We start from the raw sequence: 25,773 nt of genomic DNA on the forward strand, positions 1-25,773 counted from the left end.
TTCTTTTTTCTCTGCTGGTGTGGTGCAACACGTACCTCCTCCGTCCGAAAAGGTGGAAGCCCCCCAGGCGACCGTGGGCAGCTTCTGGTGCCAAGCAAATGGGACGCGTCCTTCGTGCCGGGCTGGGCTGGCCAGGGCGGTCGGCTCGGGGGTGGATGCGTGGGGAGGGTCCCGAGAGCTGTTTCAGAGAAGGGGCCCATGGCTAAAATGAAATCCTTGGTAACGGCTGGCACCTCTTGCGTGGCTCGGCGCGATCACTTACCTGGTTAGGCGGCGGGGAGGAAGGTGCGGCAGGAGTGGGCTTTCCCGCACGTAACTGAAGCTAAGGGGAGCCCAAGCACCAGTGCTAATAAACACGCTCGGTGAATACCCACAGCGGGCAGAGCACGCGCGTGGCTGCCCAAAGCCTCCTGCCAAGGCAGGCGGCATTTTCTCACGTGCTTTTAGAGTCCAAATGCATCAACCGTGGGTGGGTTTCGGCCGGCCAGCCCAGGGATGGGACATCTGTGCCTGCTGAGGCTGCTCATGTCCCAGGAGATGCCCCGGGTTGCTTTTTCTTTTTTAGCTTCGCTGTCCCTGCGTGGCGTTGCCGGGCGTCCCCCCGATTCCCGTCAGCACGGTGGGTTCAGCAGCCCCACGGCCGCCGTCGGGCGGAGGGAGACCCCCGGGTCGGGGCTGCGGGGCTCGGACGGGTGCGTTTGCAGGCGAGGGAATAGGGACCAGCTAAACGCCCTTACGCCCTTGGGCTTCACCTGCTGAGGGCCAGCAGGCCTGCAGGGTTTTTAAGCCCCTGGTAGCCAAGAGGATGGGACGCCCCAGCAGCAAGTGACGCCTGCTCCCGAAAATGTGTAGAGCAAACCCCTTGCCAGAAGTTTTGCGCTCCGGGTGTGAAGGGGTGAGTGATGCAGGCTGCTCGGAGAGAGCCCGGCCTTGGCTTTCTGCTCTCTCCAGCGTGCCCAGGCTTTCGGCGTTAGGAAATACCCATGGGGTATCGCAGTGCGCACTTCTCGCCCGGAAGGCTGCAATGATAATAAGCACTGCTGGTTTATTTTCTTTTTTTTTTACATCTATCAGCACATTTCCTAGAAACACGCGCACAGCAGAGGAGATGTTCTTGGCTTGCTTAATTGTATTTCTCCAATTTTTCTCGGAAACCCAGAAGGTCGCTGGGCCCTTGCCACGTGCATCCTGAATTGGACGGACTCCAGCAGACGTGACGCTGGGAGGGAGCGAAAGCTCGGGCCGGTCGCTAACACCTTGTGCCAGACAGAGACTAAACGGCCTTGAGGGGGGCGGTGGGATGGACCCTCTGCCCGGCCAGCACCCGAACACGCGGTGGTGACCGGGGCTGGAGCCCGGAGCTGCTGCCTTGGGCACCACCCGGCGTGGGGAGCTGAAACGGCACCGCAGCTCCGTACACGCCGGGGTACCGGGGTGAGAGAATTTGCCGGCAGTGCCACCTGTGGGTCTCTCACCCCAACAGAAGGGGGGAAAACCAACTGTTAATTATTTTGGAAAATAAACACCAAAAGCACGGTGTAACCGGTGGGGGGGTGGGCGGAACCGGTGTCTCAGCGTCGGCGGTTTTGCTGCTGCCGCGCGACGGGGGCCAGTCCCAGGCTGGTGGTAACGGCCGTACGCGCCCGGCTGCGAGAGCCGCGGCCCCACCTGGATGCTGATGCAGCGAAAGGGCGTTTGTCTCGCCCAGTAACACGCGCCTTGCACAAAAAAAAGCAAGGTAGCCTTTCTTTCTAGTTCTGTCCCCCCAAAATAATAATGTCTCGCCCCCCCAAGCTGCTGCTGCTGCTCCCCGGGGGCTGGGAGCCGGGCAGGGCCAGGCGCGGCGTTGCCGCCTGTCCCCGCCGCGGGCTCCGTGCGTCCCGCCCCGCGCCAGCCAAATCCACCTCATCGCTCCCATCGCGGGGAAACCCAGCGGAGACCTGGCGGCTACGGATGCTCTCCGGTACCGAGAGGAGCCAGCGTGAATGGGGGTTTCTTCTTGGTTTTGCTTAAAACTGGCGAGCGTGGCAACTCTTGACTGCTAAGGCTGTCCGCAAAGTAATTACTCTGGGGCCTTAATGAGCTTTAAATTCATTTCCCCGATTCTGCCCATTAATCCTCTGCCCCTTGCAGAGTTTTGCCTTTTCGGATGGAGTCCCTCTGCCCTGTTGGGAAGGCCATTGCTCCTTTTGTATCCCTTTATTTCATTTATTGCTTTCCTTTGAGCATCCCTTCAGCTCCTCCCTGTTTCCTTGCCACAGCGCGGGCTGTTTTAATTTGCTGGTTTGTCTTTGCACGGCACAGCTCTGCGCGCCGAGCTCTCGTTATCTGCTTTCCTTGGTACAGTTAGATATAGTTAGATCAAAACTGCCAAATTTGGGCTTGGGGGATTTTCCCATCGTTTTCCCGGCTGGATTTGCGACCCTCCTGCCTCCCGACCCGGGGCCGCTTCGCCTGCGGCCCCCCCAGAACTCAGCCGGTGCTTGGCAGGGCTCCGCTCGGCAGGCAGGCGGGGAGGCTGGGGGTCCCACACGGCAGGGAGCGGGGATTGGGGTACGGAGAGGGGACGCTGGGGCTGCGGGGGTGCCCAGAGGCCCCATCTCAGGTGATGGGCTAGTGCCTCCAGCTAGCTGGATATCCAAATACCCACAGAGAGCCATCTTCGGGGGCACGTGGCGAGTGTTTTCAGTGTTCTTCCTTAATTTTTTAGCCCGTTAGCTGCCAGGACTAGAGCTGGGACCTCCTCCTCCTCCTCCTCCTGCCTGCAGAGCCAAGCCGTGCCCCTTCCCAGCCCTCCCCACCACCCCGGGGGTGCAGAAAACCTTTCCAGCAGCAGCCACGGTGCTTTTTTAAGTCTTTATTGCGGCTGCAGGAATACATCGGTGGTGCTGCCGGCGGGCGGCAGGGAGCCGCGGGCTCGGCGGCACCTTCCTCTCCCGGTGCAAAGAAAAGCAGCCGTGTGCCGGGCGTCCTCCAGCCCAGTTCCCTCGTGCTCCCTTTCGACGTCCCGCTTCCCTGCGTGCCCCGCAGAGCTCAGCCCTGGCCGCATGGCCGTGATCCCTTTCCCCAGCCCCGTCCCTCCCCCCTCCATCCGTGCAGGACCGGAGAAGCGGTCCCCGATGGCGGCGTGCCAGCCCCCCGCCCCAGCCGCTCACCTGCGGGCACTAGCCCAGCAGGCAGGAGCCCCCATCGCACGCCTCTCCCAGCTCCGAGCTCACCTGCAAAAGGGGGGGGAAGGAGCCGAGGGGCAGCCCCGGGGCCGGGGGGGCTGCCCGCCAGCACGGCGCGGGGCGGTGGGGGGCCACGGCCTTACCTTGGAGGCGCAGTAGAGGGGGGGCGCGTTGGGGGGGCAGCAGGTGGAGGCGAAGTTGGCTCGCTGCTCCACCAGCCGCCCCAGCAGCTCGGGGCTGGCCTCTGGCATCGTCTGCATCAAGCTCTCCCGCAGCCTGCGGCGTGGGGACCGGCGGGTTTTAGCGGGGACCCGGGGGCGTTCAATACCCGTAGGGCATTTTCGGGGAGGGAAAACACGCGTGGAAGGCAGCGGGAGCAGGGCTGGATGCCCCGCGAGGGATGCGTTACGTGCTTCCCCGTGTTTTGCTGCTATTTAGGCTTAAAACCACCGGCTCCATTCCTGCATCCTCAAAACTTTGGCCAAATTTTGATTGCATCCGCTGATCCAGGTTTGGGGGGGAGCAAAGGCTTACCTCTTCTTGAAGTCGAGGAAGTTTAACTCGGTGTACTGCCCACAGAGCTGGTTGGCCTTTTCCAGCAAGGGGGGCAGCTCCTCTCCCATCCGCTGGCGCTGGGAGGCAGAGGGTGGCTGTAACCACGCTGGGAAAAGCCTCTGCGGGGGTTTGGGGGACCCGGGGGGAGGGCAGGGTGAGCCAACGGAGCCGTCCCCGCCGCTCACCTTGCTGTCCAGGCAGGCGGAGGCGTCCTCGGCAGAGCAGCATTCCCCCCGGACTTTTTCGGAGGTGTCGTACAGCTTGCCGAGGAAGGCGTCGGGGACGCTGGTGTGCCTCCGCACCAGCTCAAACAGGTACCTGGAGCGGGGAAAACGAGTCGCCGCCTGAGTTTTTCTTCCCGGTGCTGCTCAGCGTGGGATGGGGGCTGCTTTTCGCATCTTTGTGCAACCCCTGGGGGCGACCCCCCTGAGGGAAGAGAGGACGCTCCCCCCGTTATCCTAACAACAATCAAACCGTGTAACGAAGACGAGGGGAGAAGGAAGGGTCAGCAGCTCGGCAGCCGCGGGTACCGCTCACCTCTTGGCGTGGTGAGCCCCCTCCTCGCCGCACACTTGCTCGTTCGTCGGCTTCTGCGCCTCGGGCAGTTTGGGGGCGGGCGCCGGTGGCAAGACCAAGATGCAGAAGTAGTTTTGCATGAGGTTTTTCCCCTTGCAGCAGTAGGCAAACCTTCGGTCTTGGGCCGAGAGCGCGCCGCAGGCTTTGGCCGTGTGCTCCGACAACTGCCAAGAGGGGAGCAGAGGGTGTGCGGGGCTGGGCACCCTGCCGGGGCTGGGGAGGCTACCGACCCCCTCACCGTGGTGCGCTTCACTCCCCAAGCCCCTGCTGTGGCTCGCGAGGTGGTTTTGGGGTGGGCTTCTGGCTCCCCTACCTTCTTCTGCATGCAGTCCTCGGCCACCGAGTCGCAGCACTGGGAAAACACCTCGGCAGCGTCTTCTGCCAGGGGGAAGAGGTCCTCGAAGGAGGCACCGGGCACCTTCTGAGCAAGCGAGGCGAGGTAGCTGGGTAGGCACAAGGCGAACGAGGGGCTTAGGGAGCTCAGCTCCCCCCTCCCCTATTAACAGCTCCAAGCAGGGGTTCTGCCGCATAGAGGTGCGGGAGGGCGACGAGGGGGAGCCGCGGGGCTCGCTCTGCGCCTCCGCTATGCAGAGCGTTTCCACGGGGTGCTACGGCGCGCTTGCTTCTACATCTTAATTAGAATTTGTCCTTGTGAACGCTGCCTGCGAACAGGATCCGCAGCTTGAAATAGGCACGCGCTCCCGGCCTGACCCGTGTTCAAGGAGAGAAGAGGCCATTTCCCTCTTTTACCTGAAGGTGACTTTGTCCTTCCCGTACGCCATGAAGCGGGAGCAAACCTGGTTTGACATCAGGGTGAGGAGGGAGAGGGTCTTCCTTTCCAGTTTCTGCCACAAAAAGAAGATGGAGGTGTCCTCAAAGGGAAATGCAAGCCTTTCCCAGCCACCTCTCCTCGGGCCATGGGCACGGTGCTCACCCAGCTCCCGGGGGAGCGAGGATGGGGCCGAGCCCGGCGGTCCGAAGGGCCTCACCTCCTTCAGGAAGCAGGCGGTGGGCGCGGGGGAGATGCAGCAGGTGGAGACCATGGAGAGGAAGGTCCTGGTGGAGCCCAGGAGCATGGGCAGGGGCGCCTGGCCGTAGCTGCTGGCATACTCGTGCAGAAACCTGCGGCAGAGGCGGGCTGAGGAGAGCCGGTGCCGCGGGATGGGGTGCTCGGGTGCGGGAGATGTGAGGTTTTTGGGGCGTTAGGGCTGCCCGGGGATGGGAGCCCTCTCCAGGTACCACCCCGTGCTGCCGGCGTATTGCACCAAGCCATGGAGCGGGCTGGTGGCCCCGCTCCAGCCACTCGCACAGGCGATGGCACCCCTCACCCTGTTGGTAACAACCCTGTTCCCGGGGCCTGTGCAAATGCAGGACACCTTTTACTCTGACGCACTGGTAGCCCCACGGCCACCAAGAGCCGCAGCGGCGATGGCAGAGGGCCGAGACCCGAGAGGTTTGCTCGGTGGGCACCTGGACGTCGGCTGGCACCAGCACGCACCTGGGCTCAACCGGGCGTTATCGGCGAGACCGAGTGCCGTCCCCAGCCCGGCTTTACCTGTCTGCAAAGTCCTTGGGGTCCTTCTTGAAGGCCTGGCAGAGCTCTTCGTTGGAGGGCTGGAGGTAGCGGGGCAGCTGCTGGGGTGGGTGCCGCAGGGCGGCCAGGCACAGCTTCTGCTCCAGCCCCTCCTGGGCGCAGCAGCCGGCCGTGCCGGGGTGGGCCGGGAAGGGCGAGTCCCTGCCGCAGGATTTGGCCGACAGAGCTGAGGACTGCGGGAGGGAGAGGAGGTTACGTGCCGGGGGCCATCCCGTCCCCCCCACCCCCGGTTTTGGGGTCCATCGCCCGGTTTCGGTCAGCCTCACCCCGGCATCGTAGCAGGAGGGGTCGGCATCTTCGGCGCAGCAGGTTTCGGCCAAGGAGACAATTTCGCGGACGAGGTGGCTGATCTCCTCGAAGGTGGCGTTGGAGAATTTCCTGCTGTTGGCAATAATGGTCCTGGGAGCAGGGAGCAAGGAGAGGATGAGCTGGCGGCATGTTTCTCCCTCTTAAAACAAAAAATCACATTGCAGCGTCATTCTGCCAAAACGGGGTTTAACACCGTCAGGGAGAGGAGCAGCTTGGCGCTGCAAGAAATAGCAGCGTATTCCTTGGAAAACAGCGGGGAAAGACCCGGAGCGGTCTCAGAGAGCGGGTCCCCCGCCTTGCCAGGGGATCGTGCGCCAGCTCTGTCGGAATTCTTAAATATTTAGGCACCTAATTGGTTTTGAGGAGTCGAACAAAGCAGCAAACTTTTCTCCTGTTAAAAGCCATCGGAGTCCTCATTTGCAGGGAGTGAATAAATCTTCCCCTTTCTAAGATTTTTCTTGTTTCATTTTTTGGGGTCTTGGCTTAGGTGCTGAGTGTCCTGGGAGGGCCAGTGCGGCAGGAGGTACCTACAGGGTTCGGAAGTCCTCCTTCCCCAGGGTCCTGAACTCCTGGCAGACTTTGTCCCGGACATAAGCTTTACCTGAAAGCGCAGAAAAAAGGAGGATTTGTGAGCGGGATTTGTGCCTTGGCTCGCTCGCGTGCAGCCTGGTTTGGGAAAACACCGGCTTTGCTCTCCCCAGCAGCACCCCCCCCCCGCCCTTCCCTTCGGGCGGAACGGAGCTCGTTTCCAGCAACCTTTCTCCTTGCGGGAAAAAAACCCCAAAGCAGCATGGCTCTTCTTAATCACGTCTCCTACAGAAAATAACTCGGGTCCTCTGCTTTTTGCTAGGGAAAATTATCATTTGGGGTACAGCCTGTTCCCACGTGACCCCGTTTTTTGCTCTTTCTTTCCGCTTCCCTCCCCGGCAGCAGCGGCGGCGTGGGAATGAGGGGTGCTACGCCAGCACAAAACACGGCCCAAAGGCTGCGGGGCTCTTGCGTGATTGTTTTTTTTTTTTTTCCACACAGTTGCTTCTTTTCTCAGGTCAGGCTTGGTGGTAGTCCCCGGGGAGGCGCCGGCACGGTGCTGCAGCCCAGCAAAGGCTGCTGCTGTGCTGCCGGTCCTGGAGAAGCACCTCTGGTACCCAGGCTGCCGCTCCAGCGCCGCAGCCACGGCAAGGGGCAGGGGGAAATCCCCCCCCCGGAGCTGGCAGAGCTGGAGGTGAAACGTCAGGTGCGTTCGCCCCTTGTCCACATGGACATTTCCGTGCGTTTGAAACGCGGGGTGTCGGTTTTTCTGGCAGGGTTTGGAGACCGTAAGGGCTGGGAGCTCTGGAGACAGGGCCATGGAGGTCAGGAGCAACCAGCAGTGAAGACATCCTGGCGACTCTCTCATCCCTGGAAAAATGCTATCGATTTTTGCTACAGACCACATCAGTTAGACTTTGGTACCGGCAGGGTAAATACTGATACCAGTATTTACTGGTATTACAGTGCGGAGCGGGGTCATCTCCCCAGAAGCGAGGGGTTATGTGCCGTCACGCTGAAGGTCACGTTGCTTCGGTGGGAGAGAAAGGGTGAGGGGGCTTTTGCAAGGCTGGTAGCACCGGGAAAAAGGGGAAGCCGTGGGAAAAGACAATTCTCTTTCCTCGCAGGAACAGCGGCTGTCGGTCCTGCTGTAAGTGCCAACCTGTTGCTTTTCTTTTCATTTCCATAAAGCGGTATGGGAGAAGCAAGTTTCGAGGGGATTTTTGGCAGGTGGATGATTCCCTGCATCGCTTCCATCCGAGGGGGGGTTTACAGTGAAATGGTGCTTGTGAAGGGGGTCAGAGAATCTCACTTCCCCTTGCAAAGGGAAGAAGCCAGGCCCTGCGACACTGTCCTCTCCTCCTCCCTCCGCCCCCGACCCCAGCCCAGCCTCCTCCTCTCCCCGCTCCTCCAGCCTCACCCCAAAGGGGCATCCCGGGCACCGAAACATCATCCCACGCCTTCCCCTGATTCCTGCCCAGCGATTCGGCAGTGGGCTGGGGAGAGGGGAGGCCACCGAAAACCGCCAGAGCTGACGGACCCCAGCCTCGTACCCCTCATCCCCGGGGGAGAGCAAAGCCCCAGGCGCGTGATAAATGCCCTTACCTCGGTGCTCGGCACGTGCGGCGGCGAAAAGCAGCAGCAGAGCGAGAGCTGCCTTCATGTCGGGGCTGGTTTCCCTCCTCTTGCCAAAAAGCGGCGCTGGGAAACCCATCCCGGCATTTATACGGAGGTGGTGCCCATTGCCGGGTGAATGATCAATCCCGGCGGCGGGGCAGAGGGTGGGCATCCTCGGCCTGCCGGCCACAGCCTGGGTGCCAGCGCCTCCAAAACTGGGTTTTAATCATTAACTCGGCAAACCGGGGATGCGTTGCTGGGGGACCTCAGGCGGGGTCTTCCTGCCCGCCATGGATGAGGGGTGCAACGTGAACGACAAGAGGAGACGCGCCAGGGAAAGTGTCCCGTGCATCCCGCGAGTGCAAAGCCACGAGCGGGGGGGCTGAGAAATGGTCCCCCCAGCCCCATGCGAGGAAGGAGGCACCGCTTTTGGGGTGAAGCATCCCAGTCTCTGCCGGGCAGGTGATTAGGTGGGGTCATCTGCTCTGCGAGGCGACCGTGACCCGGTGCAGCGCCCTGCTCCGCCGTGACCATGCCGCACCGGCGCTGGGTCAGGGTGGCTCCCACCCGAAATGACCGACGGCCGGGTGTCACGCAGGCACGTGCCCGAAGGTTTGCTGCTTTCTGAGAGCGGGCACTGCTTTTTCCCCTCCTCGGGCTGGCGGCGGAGCCCCGGAGCCCCCCGGCAGCTGCAGCAGAAGGGGCGGCGAGTGCCGTCCCTGGCACTGGCGGGGTGCCGGGCTGGCGCTCAGGGAAAGAGGGGTCAGCAGCAGCTTATTTATTCAGCCTTGGGAAGGCAGACGGCGGGCATCGCTGCTGCAAAATAAATACCTCCCCGGGTTAGCGGTGTTTGCTGAAGCAACTGGCTCCTCTCGGGTGGCTTCACGTAGGCGGACAGACCGATGCCGCCCTGGGGCTTTTTAAGAGCTGGGTCACGACTAAGCAACCGAATCGTGAATATCCCTTTTTCTAGGCAAGGGTACAGAGAGTTCTGCGGCTGTTTGGGGCAGCCGCTTGCTGCTAGTCTTGGGCCACCCTCCACACCTTGCAGCAGCGGGCTTGTTCCGTGGGACAGTCCTGCACCAGTTGTGGTCTAGAGGTGGCTCTGGGTTAAACCAGAGATGACTGCGACCGCGCACACATCCAGAAGGGCAGGGAAGTGGGTTTTCTTGCTTTTGCTGGGACTAAAGGTGCTTTCCCCGACGAGCAGCCCCCCCGAGGTGAATGTGCCAGCTGAGATGCTCTTCAGTGCAGGGACAACGTTTTTAGATCTGGGGAATAATAAAAGCAGAAACCTTGGAATAGCGTGGATGCTCGGGTATAAACCCAGACACTCAGTCTCTTTTGTGACTGCCCTGTATGAGTCAAGCTGCAATTTCCCAGCAGCGCGCTGTCGAATCACCTATTCAGCCTATTTTCAACAAAAACGCGGGTGTCGGTTAAACCAGGTGGAAGATAATCGCTCGTAACATCGCTGCAAACCAGGAGGATGCTGAAGAGCTCATCAGCCGGCGGAGCGGGATGGGAAAAATGGTGAAAACTGGCGGTGTGCTGGGCTGAAACCAGCCGGCCCTCCTCCCCCGGGCACGGGGCGGCCTCCTGCCTCTGCCCCCCCAGATTCGGCCCCTCTGGGATGGGCAGCTGCCTCTGCCATCCCGCTGTGCCCGAATCCCGCCGGATTTGGGTTCTGCAAGGTGCTTCTCTGTAACACAAGAAGGTGGGGGTGCGCTCACCGGTGCTCGGATGCTTCTGTAAGGTGTGTCTATACGATGCCCAGTTACAGGAGATATGCATATGTAAGGTGTGTATATAAGACGCCCCATGTACAAGATTTCCCCTCTCTCCAGTCTCATCTTTTCGGCAGGCAAAGTTAATGAAGAATTAGAGAAGGGGAAATCCAAGCGAGATTGAGGAACAGGTCAGAAAATACCCAAGCGTAGACATAAACCCCTACTTAATGCAATGAAATGCCGTATATTTGCCAGGAAGGTGGTCCTGCCTCCCGTCCCGCTCCGCGGCACCTCAGGTCGTGCCCACGCAGCGACGAGGGCAGGATTTTGGAGGGAGGTTTGGGCTGCCCTCCCGTCCCTTCGAACCGCTTGCACAACAGCCCTCGTCAGGCGTAATAATTAATGAGACGCCAGGCTGGGTCCTGACGGCCGGTGTGGGTGCCGGCCCGTGCCTCTGGGTCTCCTTCCCCAAGAAACCATCCCCTGAGCATGGGCAGCATGGACGAACCCCACCCCAGGGTGTTAAACACCGGCGGATCAGCAGCGTCCAATGCAGCAGCCTCTCGGGGTCGATTTTCAGGCTCTCCCCACATGGGGGTGGCTCTCCGGAGCCTGCTCGGGGCTCAGCCCCGGCTGCTGGGGTTTGGGGGGCCCCCTCCTGCTCCCCGGCCCCCAGCACTGCCGCGGGCACCCGGGGGGAGAGACGTCTCCATGGCTGCCCCTCGCAGCCCTGGCACGGGGAGGGGGCGGCGCGAGCCGAGGGGGTGCCTTGTGCCCCACTGCTTCTCTCTGTTTTTTTTGGGTTCTTTTTATTTTTTGGCATGGTTGGTTTTTTGGGGTTTGGGGTTTTTTGGGGTTTTTGTTTGTTTGTTTGTGGTTTTGGTTTTTTTTTTTTTTAAGGCGGGGGCTTTGCAGGGTCAGTTTTACAGCTTCACCGGCTTTTTCCCCTCCACCAGTGCCCACGGGGTGGGTCTGCCCTTCATTTCGCTTCTTTTGCACTTCTACTTTCTATTTTTGTGCTTTATTTTATTCTTTTTCTTTTTTCTCTTTTTCTTTTCTGTTGTTTTCTTTTCTATCTTCTTTTTTTCTCTTTTTTAATCTTTTTTCTGTTTTTTCTTTTTTCCCGTTTTTTCTTTTTTCTTTTTTTATCTGTTTTTTTCTGCGTGTGTTTTCCTTTTTCCTTTTTTCCCTTTCTTTTTTCCTGTCTTTTTCCCCTTTTTTTTCTTTTTTCCCCTTCTTTTTTTCTGTCTCGCTCCCAGGCAGCAGCAGCTGGGGCCGCCCCACAGCTGTGGGCACTCCCTGGCCGATGAGAAAGGACCCGCACCTGGGGTGGGCTCGGCTGGCGGCGGGGGGGAAGGGATGGGGTGGCGGGTGCAGGGAGGGAGCCGGGGGCTGCTGAGCCCCCCGGGGTGCGCGGGAGCTGCGGCCGGGGGCTGGGAGCTCCCGCTGCTCCCTCGCTCTGGGGCTGCCTGAAGCCGCCTGGGAAGCAGAAGAGCCGACTGGGGCGAGCGGGTGGCTGGGCTGGGGAGGCTGGCGCAGGGGACGCGGCGCTGCGCGGGGCTGCCCTGGGGGGTGGGACGGAGAGCCGGTGGCCGCGTCTGCGCCCGTGGCCGGCGGCGGCTGTTCGGAGCCCGGGCTGGGCCGGGGCCGGGCTGGAGCCGGGGCTGCCGGGCCGGGGGCAGCCGTTCGCGGTGCCGCTGACCCGGCCGGCTGCGTGGGTCGGGTTTGTCCCCGGTTCTGCTGCTCGGGGCTCTCCGCAATGGCGTTGTGTTGAATAAAGCTTGTGTCGCGTTCCCGGGGTTGGTGCCGGTGCCGCAGCCGGTGGCTGGAGCCCAGCTCCTCCGGGAAGCCGCGGGAGGGTTTCCCTGCCAGGGACCTGCCTGGGGGAGCAGCCCCAGCCCCCGGGAGGGCTTCAGCCCCGGCGTGGGAGCCGCCGGGAGCCGCGCGGTGCCTGCCATCACGCAGCGGGACGCACCCGGCGGTACGCGGGGGTCACCCCCGCGCTGTTGGCCTGCGGGCGATCGCACGTGGGCTTTCCCTGGAAAGCCGAGGGGCGTGCGGCTCCGTCTGGGAACAGAAGCTGGGTGCGGGGGTTTGGGGCACAAAGGGCTCAAGGGGGGAGAAGCCCCTGCGACCCCCCTGCCCAGCCTGGGCAGTGGGGGGAGCCTGGGGGTTTATTTTATTTCCCCGGTCCGTGTCAGTGTCACCCCCTCATCCCTGCGGGGGTCCCAGCGCTGCCACGCGCTCGGGTGGGTTTAAAACCCGACTGAAGAGCGATAAAGAACGAGGGGGAGCGGCCCTCGTTTCCCCCGCGGGGTGCTGGAGCCGAGCCCCGGGGTCTGTCCCTGCCGGGAGCGGCCCCGCAGCCGGCGGCGGGGCAGGCCCTGCGGGGGGCCCGCCGTTCCCCGGGTTGGGCAGACGCCGGGCTCGGCAAGGCGCTGGTTCTCACCAGCAGCCGCTCCACAGCCGGCGCCGGCAGAGCCCCCTCCTGAGCAGAACACGGCCGGGATCTCGGGGTGCTGCGGTTTGCTCGCCTGGGTGCTGGGGGAGCCTGGGGGGGCACAGCCGGCCGGCGAGGGGCTCTGGGGCTCCCAGAGGGGGGTCCCAGCAGAGAAACCCCCACAGCCCCTTCCACCAGGACCCTCCCACACGTGCGTAGCTGGGGGTTTGTGGTCCCGCTCAGGGCTGCGGCTCAGGGCTTGCCGGGGTCCGAGCCTCTCCCTCCCCAGCGGCTGCTCCGGTGGGATTGGTCTCGCCACCCCAGGCTGAAGCGGGGTGAAGGGGTTGTTCCCGGGAAGCTGGTGTGGGCCGTGCCCATGGGAAGTCCCGGGGCCGTGCGGCGCAGAGAGAAGCCCCTCCTAGGCCGCCCCTAAGTGCTACAGCCCGGTTTAAGTGGGAGGAACTGAGCAGTCCCGATCGAAACCGATGTAAAAACCAGTTTTGCTCTTTTGTTGGACTCTGCATTTCCCCCCCGGCCCGTGCTTCGTGTGTTTTGCCCTACGAGCACGGAGAAGGAGAAGCGAGGACGGGGACAGCGACCCAAGCGGCTGCCGTGGCCTCTCCTCCCCTGCGTGGGCCCCTCGCGGGGGTGGGAGGGCCGGGCTTGCGCGGAAGGCTGATTTCTGACACCGAACGGGTGGGGCTGGGTGGTGGTCGTGGGGCAAACACTGATGTCCTGAGCGACCTGGAATGGTTTGAGCCTCCCGAGGCCCCTGGGCACCTCCTTGTGTTTCCTGGGTTGCATTTGGGTTGCTGGGTAAGGGAAAGCGTCACGCCTCGCTTCCCGCCCCTCTTTACTTCCACCTCTCTTCTAGACCTGAGCTATGGATGTCAAAAATGACGCCATAGATGTGACGTAGTCTCACTCCTGTCCCTCACACGTGCTGAGAGGTGGGTAAAGCCGTTGGGGACCGCAGCCCCCCCCGCGGTGTCGCCGTGAGCTGCCGCTGGTGGCGGCGGGTTTATTTCCCCGATTTCCCCCTCGGCTGCCGCTGACCCTGCGGCCCCTCCTGCCCCCCCATACCCGAGGTCTCGTCACCGCCTGCAGCCAGCCGGGGGGGTTGTGGCGCTGCAGGGACGCCGGTGACGCCCCGGGCCGGGGGACGAGCGGGCAGCGGGACCCGGGGAGCGGGGCGGGCGGGCGGCGGGACCCGGGGCGGCCCCGGCGATGCCTATAAAAGGAGCGGGCGGTGCCCGGCGGGCGGTGCGATGTCTATAAAAGGAGCGGGGTGGAGGGCGGGGCCAGGCGGGCGGGGCGCGACGGCGCCGGCGTCGGCCCCGGTGCGGTGGGTGCGGGCGGCGGCCCGGCCCGGGGCGGCTCTGCTGGAGCGTCCCGGGGCTGCCGGGGGCGCGGGGCGCCGGGGAATAAAGCCGTGAGGGCCGGAGCCCGGCGCCCCCGCCCCAGCCGCCCCGCCGGGCCCCCTGCCCCTTCCCCAGCGCCGCCGGGGCTCCCAGGCCCGGCCCCGCCCGCGGGGCTCGGGAACCGGGGCTGGGGCTCGGGGCAGAGGGCGAGTTCCGCGTTCCCGGGCCGGGACGGAGCCCCGGCCCCGCAGGCTCGGAGCTGGGCCCGGGGCCCGGTTTTGGGGCTCCAACCGCTGGGGAGACGCGTTCAGGTCTGGGGAACGGAGAGCAGCTCCTGCGAGTTCAGGGCTTGACACCGGGCTCAGAGCTCCGGCACGGAGACCAAGTCCTGCCTTCTGCAGCACAAAGCCAGAAGCTGCGTCCTGGGTTTTGGGCTTGGAACCAGGCTCATGGGGCCAGTTTAGGGCTCAGAGAGACCAAGTCCTGCATTTGGGGGCTCGAGACCAGACTCGTGGTCAGTTTTGGGGCTCACAAAGAGAGGATAAGTGCTGTGGTTTGGGGGCTCAAAACAAGGCCCGTTTGGCCAGGTTTAGAGCTTAGAGACTAAATCCTATGTTTTGGAGTCCTGAAACTATGACGAAGGGGGTCACTAAGCCAGTTTTTGGGCTCAGAAAGAGAGACTAACAGTGCTGTGTTCGGGGGGCTTCGAACAGAGACCAAGTCCTGCGTGTTGAGGGCTTGAGACCAGGCTCATTGGGCCAGGTTCAGAGCTCAGAAACAGACACCAAGTCCCACGTTTTGCAGCTCAAAGCCAGAAACCAAGTCCTGGGGTTTTTGGGGGCTTGAAACCAGGCTCATGGGGCCAGTTTAGGGCTCAGAGAGACCAAGTCCTGCATTTGGGGGGCCTCAAACAGAGACCAAGTCCTGCGTGTTGGGCTCAGCAACAGAGACCAAGTCCTGAATTTTGGGGGCTTGAAATCCGTGTCACTACACCAGTTCTTGGGCTCACAAAGAGAGACCAAGTTCTGCGTTTGGGGGGCTTCAGAGATCAAGTCCTGTGTTTTGGGGGCTTGAAACAAGGCCTCCACTCCGAAGTGGAGACCAAGTCCTGTGTGTTTGGGCTCAGAAACGGAGACCAAGTCAAGTCCTGCGTTTTGGGGTCTTGAAACCAGGCTCATTTGGCCAGCTTAGGGCTCACAAGTGGAGACCAAGTCCTGCAAGTTTGAAACCAGGCTCAGAAACCGAGACCAAGTCCCATGTTTTGCAGCTGAAAGCCAGAAACCAAGTCCTGTGTTTTGAAAGCAGACTGATTTGGGCTCACAAAGAGGGACTAAGTCCTGCGTTTTGGGGGCTCGAAATGAGGCTCATATGGCCAGGTTTGGAGCTCAGAAACGGGGACTAAGTCCTGCATTTTGGAGTCTTGAAACCAGGCTCATATGGCCAATTTGGGGGCTCAGAAACAGAGACTAAGTCCTGCGTTTGGGGGTCTGGAAACCAGGGTCACTAAGCCAGTTTTTGGACTCGCAGAGAGAGACCAAGTCCTGCGTTTAGGGGGCTTCAAACAGAGACCAAGTCCTGCATGGTGAGGGCTGTGTGTTTGGGCTCAGAAATGGAGACTAAGTGCTGCGTTTTGGGGGCTTCAAACCAGACTCATTTGGTCCATTTTGGGCTCACAAAGAGGGACCAAGTCTTGCCTTTGGGGGGCTTCAAACAGAGACCAAGTCCTGCATGTGAGGGCTTGAAACCAGGCTCATCTGGCCTGGTTCAGAGCTCAGAAACAGAGACCAAGTTCTGCGTTTTGGGGGAACTCCAACACGGCTCATATGGCCAGTTTAGGGCTCAGAGACAGAGACCAAGTCCTGCGTGTTGAGGGCTTGACATGGGGCTCATGGGGCCAGTGTTAGGGCTGAGAAGCAGAGCCCCTGTCCCGAGTTCTGGGGCTTGAGGCCGGGCTCCTGTGGCCAGGTTTAGGGTCCCACAGACAGACCCGGTCCTGCCTTCGGGGTCTGGGAGCAGAGCCCCAGCCCGGCCTGTTTGGGTTCAGAACGGGAGCCCGGCAGCCGGTTCTGGGGTCACCCCCCGGAGCCGGGGCAGACGGTGCCTGCCGGAGCCCCCGCACCCAGGGCTAGGCCCGGCCCCGGGCAGCCCCCACGCCTCCGGCCCTTCCCAGCCTTTATTCAGCGCCTGCACGAAGTCGCCGCCTTTATTCCGTGACCGCGGCCCCGGCAGAGCCCCCGGCCCCGGCAGGGCCCCCCGCGGCCGCGGCGGGACGTGCCCGGAGCCCAGGCGGGGCACCCCCAGCCCCGCGCAGGCAGCAGCCGCGGGCAGGAGCGGGCAGCGTGGGACTTGGGCCCCGGCCGCCGGTCCCCGCTGCCCGCCCGAGCCCGGCCCCGGAGCGCGGCTCCTCCTGCCCGCGGCGCCGGGACGGAGGCGACGAGGCCGGGCTCGGGTGAGGCCGGGCTCGGGTGAGGCCGGGCTCGGGTGAGGCCGGGCTCGGGTGAGGCCGGGCTCGGGTGAGGCCGGGCTCGGGTGAGGCCGGGCCCGGGTGAGGCCGGGCCCGGGTGAGGCCGGGCCCGGGTGAGGCCGGGCCCAGCCCCGGCGCTGTCGCAGTCCTCCGGCCCCGGGACCCGGCCCCGGCCCCCGCCCGCCCGGGGAAAGGCCAGCACCGGCCGGGACTGCCCCGCCGGCAGCGGCAGGGCTAGGCTCCCCGCGCCCGCGAGGCCCGGCCCCGGCCCCCACCTCACCGCCCCCGGGCCCCGCACAGCCCCAGCAGAAGAGCCCGGGACGCGCCGAGGCTCCATCCCCACGCCCCGAGCCATGGATCCCGCCCGGCGCCCCCGCCCCGCTACCGGCGTCCGCCGCGCTCGCTGCCGGCGCCGCTCTGGCGGCGGAAGAGGAGGCGCGTGCGCGGGGCGGGGCGCGGAGGGGCGGGGCCTCAGTGCGCCTGCGCGGGGCGTGGCCTGGCACAGGTGCGAGGGGCGTGGCCTGGCACAGGTGCGCGGGGCGGGGCCTCATGGCGCCTGCGCGGGGCGGGGCGGGCACAGGTGCGAGCGGCGCGGCCCCAGGGCGCCTGCGCGGGGCGGGGCGGGCACAGGTGCGCAGGGCGCGGCGAGCGGGCGGGGCCCCAGGGCGCGTGCGCGGGGCGGGGCCGAGCAGATTTGAGCCCCGGCGGCCGCCATCGCCCCCCTTTTCTCGTTCGTCCCCCGGTGGCGCCGCCCGCGGCCCCGGGGCGGCAGCGGCCGGGCCGGGCTCCCCCGGCGGGGCCCAGGTGAGGCGCGGGGGGCTCGGCCCGTCGGGCCGGGGCCGGGGCCGCGAGGCCGTGGAGCGGGGAAGGGGCCGCGGCCGAGCGGGGCCGCGGCCCCGGGGGGTGTCGGGGCGGAGGCGGGTGGGCGAGCGCCGCTGCCCGGGCGGCCGCGCTGCCGGTGGCTCCGTGGAGGAGCGGGCGGAGCCGCGGGGTTCGGGGCGCCGGGGAATAAAGCCCGGAGGGCCGGAGCCCGGCGCCCCCCGTCGCCGCCCGGGCCGCCCGCGGGCACACGGGGCCGGGCCCGCTCCGCGGGTCCCCCCTGCCAGTTCCCAAGCACCGCCCGACACCGCCGGGGCTCCCGGGCCCGTCCCGACATCACACGCGGGGCCGTAGGGGTTCGGGGCTCAGCCGGGCGTTTGGGTGATTCAGAACCGGGGCTGGGGTGTGCCAGAGAGAGGGAGCCCCGGGGCCGGGCGAGGGGCTCCGGGGCTGGGGCAGAGACCAAGTCCTGTGCGTTTGGGCTCAGAAACGCAGCCCCCGTCGGCTGTTTCTGGGGTCAAACCCCGGGGCTGGGGTGGCTGCGGGGGGTGGGAGGCGGGTGGGCTTTGGGCTGTGGGGGGGCGGGAGGCGGGTGGGCTTTGGGCTGTGGGCAGGCGGGAGGGGGTGGGCTGGTGCGTGGGCCCCCACCGGAGGTGGGGGTCCGGGGAGGGTGCGTGGACCCCTGCCGGAGGCGGGGGTCCGGTCGCGTTGGTCCCCGACGCTTGGGAGGCTGGCATGCACCAGGCCGAATTAAACGTCTGAGATAGTCTCTGGGCGAAAAGGCACTTTTCACACCCTCCTTGTGCGTCCAACTGTTTATTCACCGGACTAACCATAAACTCGTTAGCCCATATTTAGACAGTGTACAATTATGACAGTTCATATTCATATACAAGTCGTGACAGTGATTGATTTACGACCTGGCCAAAAGCCAGGATCGTTTTAACAAGCACAAGCTGTGATCGGCTGGAGGTGAAACCGAGGAGGAGCTGGGGCAGCAGCAAAGGAGCTGGAGGCGGAAACGAGCTGGAGCCGCAGACAAGGGGGAGCTGAAAATCGGCTGGAGACCAAACTGCGCTGGAGATGAAGACGAGGCGCAGCCAAAACTGCAGTGGAGCTGTCAACGAGCTGGACCAGAAGCCAAACCGGGGCAGAAACAACCGAGCTGGATACGCGCCAGAGCCATCCAAGAGGTGGACCTGAAACGAACGGGAGATGAAACGAGCCAGAGCCATCCATGAACTGGAGCTGTCCCTAAGCTGGACCTGAACCCAGGGCAGAAACAAACGGGAACCGTCCAGGAGCTGGACCTGAAACAACCAACCTGAAGCTGCAAATGAGCTGGAAATGAACTGGAGCTGTCCCTAAGCTGGACCTGAACCCAGGGCAGAACCAAATGGGAGCCGCAAATGAGCTGGAGCCAAAACTCAACCGGAGCCGTCCAGGAGCTGGACCTGAAACAAACGGGTGCAGAAACACTGACCTGAAGCTGCAAACGAGCTGGACCAGAAGCCAAACAGGGGCAGAAACAACTGAGGTGGAGCCACAACGAACAGGAACTGAAACGAGCCAGAGCCATCCTTGAAATGGAGCTGGAAACGAACTGGAGCTGTCCGTAAGGAACTGGACCTGAACCCAGAGCAGAACCAAATGGGAGCCATCCAGGAGCTGGACCTGAAACAAAACCGGACCTGAAACAACCAACCTGAAACTCCAAATGAGCTGGAGCTGTCCATAAGCTGGACCTGAAGCCAGGGCAGAAACAAACAGGAGCCGCAAATGAGCTGGAGCCAAAACTGACCCGGAGCTGGACCTGAAACAAACGGGGAGCCCACACTAACAAACCAACAAAAACAAACGGGGGCCTAAACAACCGACCTGAAGCTGGAGCTGTGCGGTCCCCACAGCGTCTCCAGCAGGCGCAGGCAGGGCTGTCCCCGGCCACGCGCAGGGCAGGCGGCAGCATCCGCCTCGGCGCAGGCAGCCCGGCTTCTTCCCGGGCCTCCCGGCGTGGCTGGGGCTGCTCCGTCCGTCCGTCCCTGCGCAGAGACAGACGTGGGACAGTCAGCTCCTGGCAGCACAGCCTGGCCCAAAGACCCCGGAGCTGCTGCCCGGCAAACCCTGCTGCTCCCGGGCTCAGGCAGCTCTGCCCGGCACCCTCAGCAGCAGCAACCCCGCACCGCACACCCGAGATGGGAGGGACGGGGACGGGACACCAGAAACGTCCCGTTTCTCCCCAGAAGGGTGGGCGAGAGCCAGGATCTGGCTGAAAACCCACCCGCCCTGCGCAGCAGCGGCACGGACCAACTGCAGCAGCCTCAGGCAGGGGATGGGGCTGGCACCACACCAGTGCCAGCGGGGTCTGGACAGGACCCCGACAGCACCCACTCCCACCTCCCCAAACACCCCTCGCAGCCACAGCCCCCTGAAATGTGCAGCCCAGACCTGCCCGGCCCTGGCTCAGGGTGGGCTGCGGGGAGGGGACCCCTCAGGGCCCTGCCTGCGCCCACAAACAGCCTCTGGCCCCGGGGCGACCCTGCCTGGGCAGGTGCAGGCCCTGGCCCCGCGGCGCTGAGCTCCTGCGCGCCCCAAGGGACACGCACTGGCGCCCGCACCAGCACTGCCCCGCCGGCGCCAGGACCCCTCCTTCCCCCCAAGGGCCCCTCTCGGGGCGGGGGCACTCCCCGTCCCTCGGCCGCCCCGTCAGCAGGACGAGGGGCAAAGCCAAAACCGCCCGGAGCTCCCGACTGCCCGACCCCTGGGGCACGGCAGCCCCCGGCACCTCTCCCTCCGACCCTGGGGACCCTGGTGCCTCCTGCGGCACCCGGAGATCCCTGCCAGCACAGCCGGCCCCGGGAGCCGAGCGCCCCGGTCCCACCGCGTCAAGGCACTCACCTCACCGGGCACGTCCTCCCCGCCGGCGTCCCCCGGCGCTGGCCGCCTCGGGGCCGTGCTCCTCGCCCGGGCACCGGGATGAGCCTTCCCCGCGAGTCGGCACAGCCACGCGGCATCGCCTGGGCCCCCAACGCCTCCCGAGGGACCGGCAGCACCGGGACGGACATCGCTTCCCCTCCCTGGCCAGGCCGGCTTCACCGACGGGGCTGCGCGAGCTGGTGCGGATCCCTGAGGCAGCCTCTGCTCCCACTGCAGCACGTTTTGAGCTGAAAAAGAAGTTTTTAGGTGAAACCACGGCTTCAAACACAGCTGAGAGCCACCCCAAGGCCCCGCCATGGGAGCACCCCAACGCCGCCAGCTCCAGTCCTCGGGCATCTGCCTGCGAGGATGACGCCGGGCAGGGCTGAAGGGCTGAACCCCAGTGGAAACCAGTTCCCCCGGTCCGAGGTCTCCCCGGCTCCGGCAGAGCCAGCGCCAGGACGGAGGGGCTTGTCCTCCCGGCAGCCGCTCTGGAAAAGAGCCGGTGCCTGCCCCAGGAGGAGGGAGCCCGGCGGCGGGAGGGGTCGCCGGCCGCCGCGGGAGACCCCCAGCCCCCTTCTCCCCCAGGGGACACGTCCCCCCGAGCAGTGCTAGCCCAGGGGTGCCGTGCTGCGGGGCGAAACGAGAGGCCCCATGGCGCGTAATGGCTCCTGGGCTCCTGGCACAGCCCAGGGAGGGGGACAGAGCCCCCCTCCTCTGCCCCGCTGGGAGCCGGGCCGGGAGCCACGGTGGGGGACGCCCCGGTGTGCGGGGAGCGCTCGTACTCACCCCAGGCTGCGGGCAGGCACGCGAGGTCTGCTGGCGGGTGCGCAAAGGCCCCTCCGCAGCTTCTCCATGGCCACAGCTGCGGCCGGCAGCGAGGGGCAGGAGCCCCCCTGCGGCGGGCTGGGGGGCGGGAGAGGAGCCCCTCTTGTCGGGGACGGGACCGTACGGCCGTTGCCCGTTCACGGTTCGAGCGGGGGCTGATCCCGCGGCTGAAGTCGGGAGCTGCCGGGGACCCCCAGCCCCACAGGCCGAGCCGCAGCCGCTGCCCCCGGGAGGGGACCCCAGAGGGTCGGTGCCGAAACCCGCCGGGAAAGTCACCGGGCCCCAGCCGGGCACCGCGGGGATCCCGCACCGGGGGAGAGGCAAAGGGAGCACTCACCCGCGGCTGCCCCGCGGGCCTGCCCGGAGCAGAGGAGCGGAGCAGGACCCGGCCCCTGCCCACGAATGCGCAGCCACCCTGAGCCGCCCGAGGAGAGAGGCTGGGACGCAGAGCACAGAGTCACCGGAGGAGACGCTTGTTCACGCGCATGAGGCGTCCCAGCCAAATTGGGGCACCCCAAACGTGGGTTCATCCGGGGTTCTCACACCCTTCACGTGCGGGTCCAACACATCTGACTGATCGCTGGCACCCACGCTACCCACTACTGTCACAGAAGAACCTGGCAAAGCAACTCCATTTCTGCAGCGTTCTGGCTGCTGCTCTGTTGATCCAGACGCCCCTGGAGTCCGTCTTGCCCGGGGCACTTCTCTGTGACGCCGGCCGACGCCGGGAGGGTTTCAAAGCCGCCTCAGAGGGGCTGGGATGCCGGCGTCACCTCAGATGTTGGGGTGTCCTTTATCTTCAGGGACAGCTCTCAGCTTCCTCGAAGCAAAGTCCTTATGTCCAGGGCCGGGCCGTCCGTTAGAGTGTTTTACTTCAGCGTGAACACTACCCACGTCTCCAGTAAAACTCCACCACCTCATCACATTGCGATGTAGAACGGGAACAAGTACGGAGGAGCAAAGTTAATTCACTTTCATACGATTAAGACCGGCTGATGTCATCATGAGGGAAGGGCATTTTCTTAATGCACCCCGGGCAGGGGGCACACGCCGCTGCCTGGAGCCGCCCCCGAGGCCCCTCAGAGCGAGTCCTGCCGGGAGGCCTCAGCCCCCGGGGCTTCGGCCGAGGGGTCTGCAGTAGCCCCAGGCCCCCAGGAGCCCCACTGCTCTCTCCCGCACCCCGAGCAAAGTCACCGCAGCCGCCACCGAAGTCCCCACTCACCAGTGGTGGGAGCAGCCGCAGCGTCAGCCGGTTCCCCCCCTGCGAGCGAGCGGCCCCCGTGCCCGGCGCGCAGCAGAGCCCCACGGAGCTGCCAGAGCGCAGGCAGCGCCGCGACAGCAGCTCCCGCAGCCGGCAGCCAGCGCCGCGTCTGCCCACGGTCATGCGTGGGCTCCTGGCAAAAACCCAGCAGCTGAGAGACGGGCACGGGGCACACGGACGGCAAGGGCTCGGAGAGGGACGAGGGACAATAAAACGCTCCATTTTCTGGGGGGAGGGAGAAAAGAGTGGTAAAAACTAATGCACAAATACAACAACTGCTGTGCAAAGTCAAAACTCTAATCTTAACCGTAACCTGTGGCTAGCGAGCACACACACAGGGGACTGGTAAACAGCTGCTTAAACACATCAGCTAATAAACCGCGTTAACCAAAAGGAAACAAAAATGCATTTAATTACACCCTTGACCTCATCTGAAACACCTACAGAAAGGCTGTTTGTGTTGGGGTGACCGGAAGAACCGCTGCAGCAGTTCTGGTCCCAGCCCGGCTGCCCCCAGCAGCCCAGGGGACGGGATCCCCCCCAGCCCCAGCCCCAGCCCCAGCCCCAGCCCCAGCCCCAGCCCCAGCCCCAGCCCCAGCCCCAGCCCCAGCCCCAGCCCCAGCCCTGCTGGGAACCAGCTGCAGCTCTGGGGTTTCCGTAGGAAGAAACAAAAACCATTCTTCAGAGTAACTGCCGACACCTGAAGCTGGGAACCAGAGGACATGGTGGACAAACCCAGGCACAGAAGACAGGTGGAGCCAATTCAGGGGCCTCCCGCTCTTGGTGGCTCTCCTCCTGCCTCCTGTTACTCACCATGATTAGGGCAGTAACGAGCATCTCTGCTTCCCCTCTTTGGAGAGCCCCAGGACATTCTGACAGTCCATCAATCACCCAGTCTGTGGGTTTGGGTGCCAAGACCGTGCCCTGGTGTCCAGGGAACACCCCGCCTGTGCAGCCCAAGCCATGCTGGCCTGTCCGGGGCTGGAAACGGGTGCAGCCTGGAGCAACCAAGAGAAAATGTCTCATTTTGGGATCTCGGCAAATTCAGCAGCACTTGCATCACAGGGGGACTGTAAAATCTGCACCAAAATGCGTTACCTCCACCAAAGAACACCTCAGACACGGCTCCCAGCATTGCTGCAGAGCCTGCGCCCACCCACATCCGCCAGCCCCCGAGACCCCCACGGCACGGCAGCGCCCGCAGTCGTGGCCCCCACCCCAAAGCCCCCCGTCCCCTGGGCCCGCACGGGGGGACGCCCGGGTCCGGGCCGCTTTGGCCCCCGGCGGGGACGCGCAACCCAACGGGAACCGAACGCGATGGTTAGTAGAAACCCTGCCCCGAGAGCCGGGTGTGCGGGTGACGGTGCTGTAACAAACCCGGACGCCGCCTGAAAAGCAGAGGTGCAGCAAACGGGTTAGTGCTGCTGATCCGCGGCGTGAAGGGCCCCGTGCCACCAAGGGGGGCAGGACCTGCGTACGAGTCGCTACCGCCCCCCCAAAATGCAGTACAGTACAGGGACAGGTGCTGTGTCCCCGTGTGCAGCTCGGGGATCCCACCGGAACACAGACCCCCGCGCCACCAGGCAGGGGTAGCGTCTCTCCTGCCGACGCGGGAAGGGCGACGCACGAGCGGTGCCCGCACACGTCACGCCTCGCCCACGGCCTCGTCCCGGCTGTACAACACGTAAAACACGCCAGGGTGAGCAGAGCTTCAGGAGACGGGAGTCCTCAGCCGTTCCCAGCACGCACAGCCAGGAACAAGAGCGGGGCTGGACACCGGCCGGGAAGCTCCCCGTGACCGGGATGAGAAGTGGGGCACGAGCCCCCGCCCGCCGCCGCGGGGGTCTTCACAGGGACGGTCACCCACAGCCGCCCCACCGGCGTCGCACCCAGGGTCGCTCCCCGCGAGGCGGCAGCTCTGCACGGGGGCCCCGCACCCCGCAGCTGAGCCCCTCGGGCCCCTCCGGGACACAGCTGCCCCTCCCGCCCCAACCCGGGGCCCAACGCCTCCCAGCCCCGGGCCCCACCGCCCCCGAGCCCCAGCCAGGCCCCGACACCCTCACGCCCCAACCCGGGGGGGCGCAACACCCCCAACCCCGGGCTCCCCCTCACACCTGCCCAGGCCCGGACACCCCCCAGAAGCCGCGGCCGGGCCCAGCCACCCCCCCGGCCCTGACCGGGCCCAGTCCCCCCTCACCGCGGCCGGGCCCGGGGTTCGCCAGGTGGCCCGGAGGCGGGCCCCGAGGGCCCCGGGCGCGGCAGGGACCCCCCGCCCGTTAGGGACCCCCCGCCCGCCGGGACCTGCTCCCGCCGCCCCGTCCCGCGCGCTGCTCCCGCAGCAGAGGCTCCCCCTGGCGGCGGCAAGCGGTACTGCGCCCCGGGGCTTGTTGAAGCCTCGGGGGTCGGCACGGCACCTGGCGAGCGGGGGCGGCCCGACCCGCGCCGGCCAATCAGCGGGGCCGGCGCCTCCGGCGAACAGCCAGTAGCGAGGCGGGGCGGGAGCAGTCCCCCGCGGTGGCGCCGCCTAGCGGAGGAAAAGCTCCTCCTCCCGCAGCCGCACCCCGGCCCCCGCGGGTCCGCCCCGGGGCGGGCGCGGTGGCGGCGCGTCCGGCGGCCCCGGGCGGGCCTGGCTCCGACGAGTAACCCCATCTCCCCAGCGTGCCCCGGGCCCCCTCGCACCCTGCGTGCACCAAAACCTGCCACCCTCCCTCTGGGCCAGCCCTCGTGCGCGGCGGCCGCAGCGGGCCGCAGCAGACGGCAGGCCCTCTCAGACAGCTCCCCCGGTCTGGGGAGCGGCAGCAGGCAGGCGGGTGGCCGATCAGAGCAAGGGCCCGTCCAGCCCCTCCGTCCCGGGAACGGGGCGAGGGCACCTCACCGCCTAAAAGCGCGTGGGCTGCGAGCGTCCCCAGGAACCAAACCTGCAAACCCTTCTTGTAACGGAGCCCAGCTTCTTGGCAAGGAGCACAAAAGCAGAGCAAGGGCTGGGGTTTCAAACCTGACAGCCTTTCATTAACCACCCCCCGCTGCAGGGACCCCCGGGGTGGCTGCAGAGAGACCCACCGGGGAGATCGCTCCCGGGTACCCCTTGTCAACGCACATTACTCGCAGAAGGAATCACATACAGCAGCAAGATGGAGGGAGAAGACAAAACGTGACACTTTGAAACACTTGGGAGTGGAGAGCAGAGGAGACCCGAGCTTCCGCCTCAAAGAGAGCGAGCTGTCAGGACAGAGCAGCCTTTACTGGGTAGCAGGACTGAGGACACACTAGGCCAGCCCCACAGAGCATCGATAACATCCCAGGGCAGTCAGCTACACTGCACCGCCTGCATCTATTACAGGGGCAATGGGGGAGCCAGCAAGAATTTGCAGGGAAAACAAGTGCTGTACCGGGCGTGAGGTACTGTGAGAAAATCATTTCAGCACTGCCCGGAGGACCTGGAAGCCCAATTTCTGTTAGGTTTGATGAAAAATGTGTAACCCTCGCCCTCCAGCAACGGCGTAGCAGCAGAAAGAATTACAGAGAAGTCAGTTTTGTACTGACTAAGGGAGAACAAGATACGTATTCCTCTGAGATGGATGCGTCCATCCTGCAAATAAGAGAAAACC

At 64.8% G+C, this 25,773-nt stretch overlaps 2 protein-coding genes across 2 annotated transcripts; both read right to left on the bottom strand.

Moving 5' to 3' along the window:
- Positions 1–2,838: 2,838 nt before the first annotated feature.
- GC (GC vitamin D binding protein) lies at positions 2,839–8,446 on the bottom strand. The gene is made up of 13 exons (XM_075150410.1): positions 8,338–8,446; positions 6,736–6,805; positions 6,162–6,294; positions 5,857–6,068; positions 5,291–5,423; positions 5,052–5,146; positions 4,615–4,744; positions 4,263–4,465; positions 3,911–4,043; positions 3,705–3,802; positions 3,314–3,446; positions 3,156–3,218; positions 2,839–3,015 (listed from the first exon to the last, which is right to left on the bottom strand). The coding sequence occupies exons 1-12, from the start codon at positions 8,444–8,446 to the stop codon at positions 3,165–3,167; spliced, it is 1,503 nt and encodes a 500-aa protein (XP_075006511.1). The 3' UTR covers positions 2,839–3,015; positions 3,156–3,164.
- A 9,501-nt stretch (positions 8,447–17,947) lies between these two features.
- On the bottom strand, positions 17,948–20,477 carry LOC142082534 (uncharacterized). Its single transcript, XM_075150649.1, has 4 exons — positions 20,055–20,477; positions 19,042–19,202; positions 18,488–18,837; positions 17,948–18,362 (listed from the first exon to the last, which is right to left on the bottom strand). Exons 1-4 carry the CDS (start codon positions 20,431–20,433, stop codon positions 18,284–18,286), a joined length of 969 nt encoding a protein of 322 aa, XP_075006750.1. The 5' UTR covers positions 20,434–20,477; the 3' UTR covers positions 17,948–18,283.
- Positions 20,478–25,773: the final 5,296 nt, after the last annotated feature.

The sequence above is a fragment of the Calonectris borealis genome, chromosome 4 (genome assembly GCF_964195595.1).
Source record: "Calonectris borealis chromosome 4, bCalBor7.hap1.2, whole genome shotgun sequence".
NCBI lineage: Eukaryota > Metazoa > Chordata > Aves > Procellariiformes > Procellariidae > Calonectris > Calonectris borealis.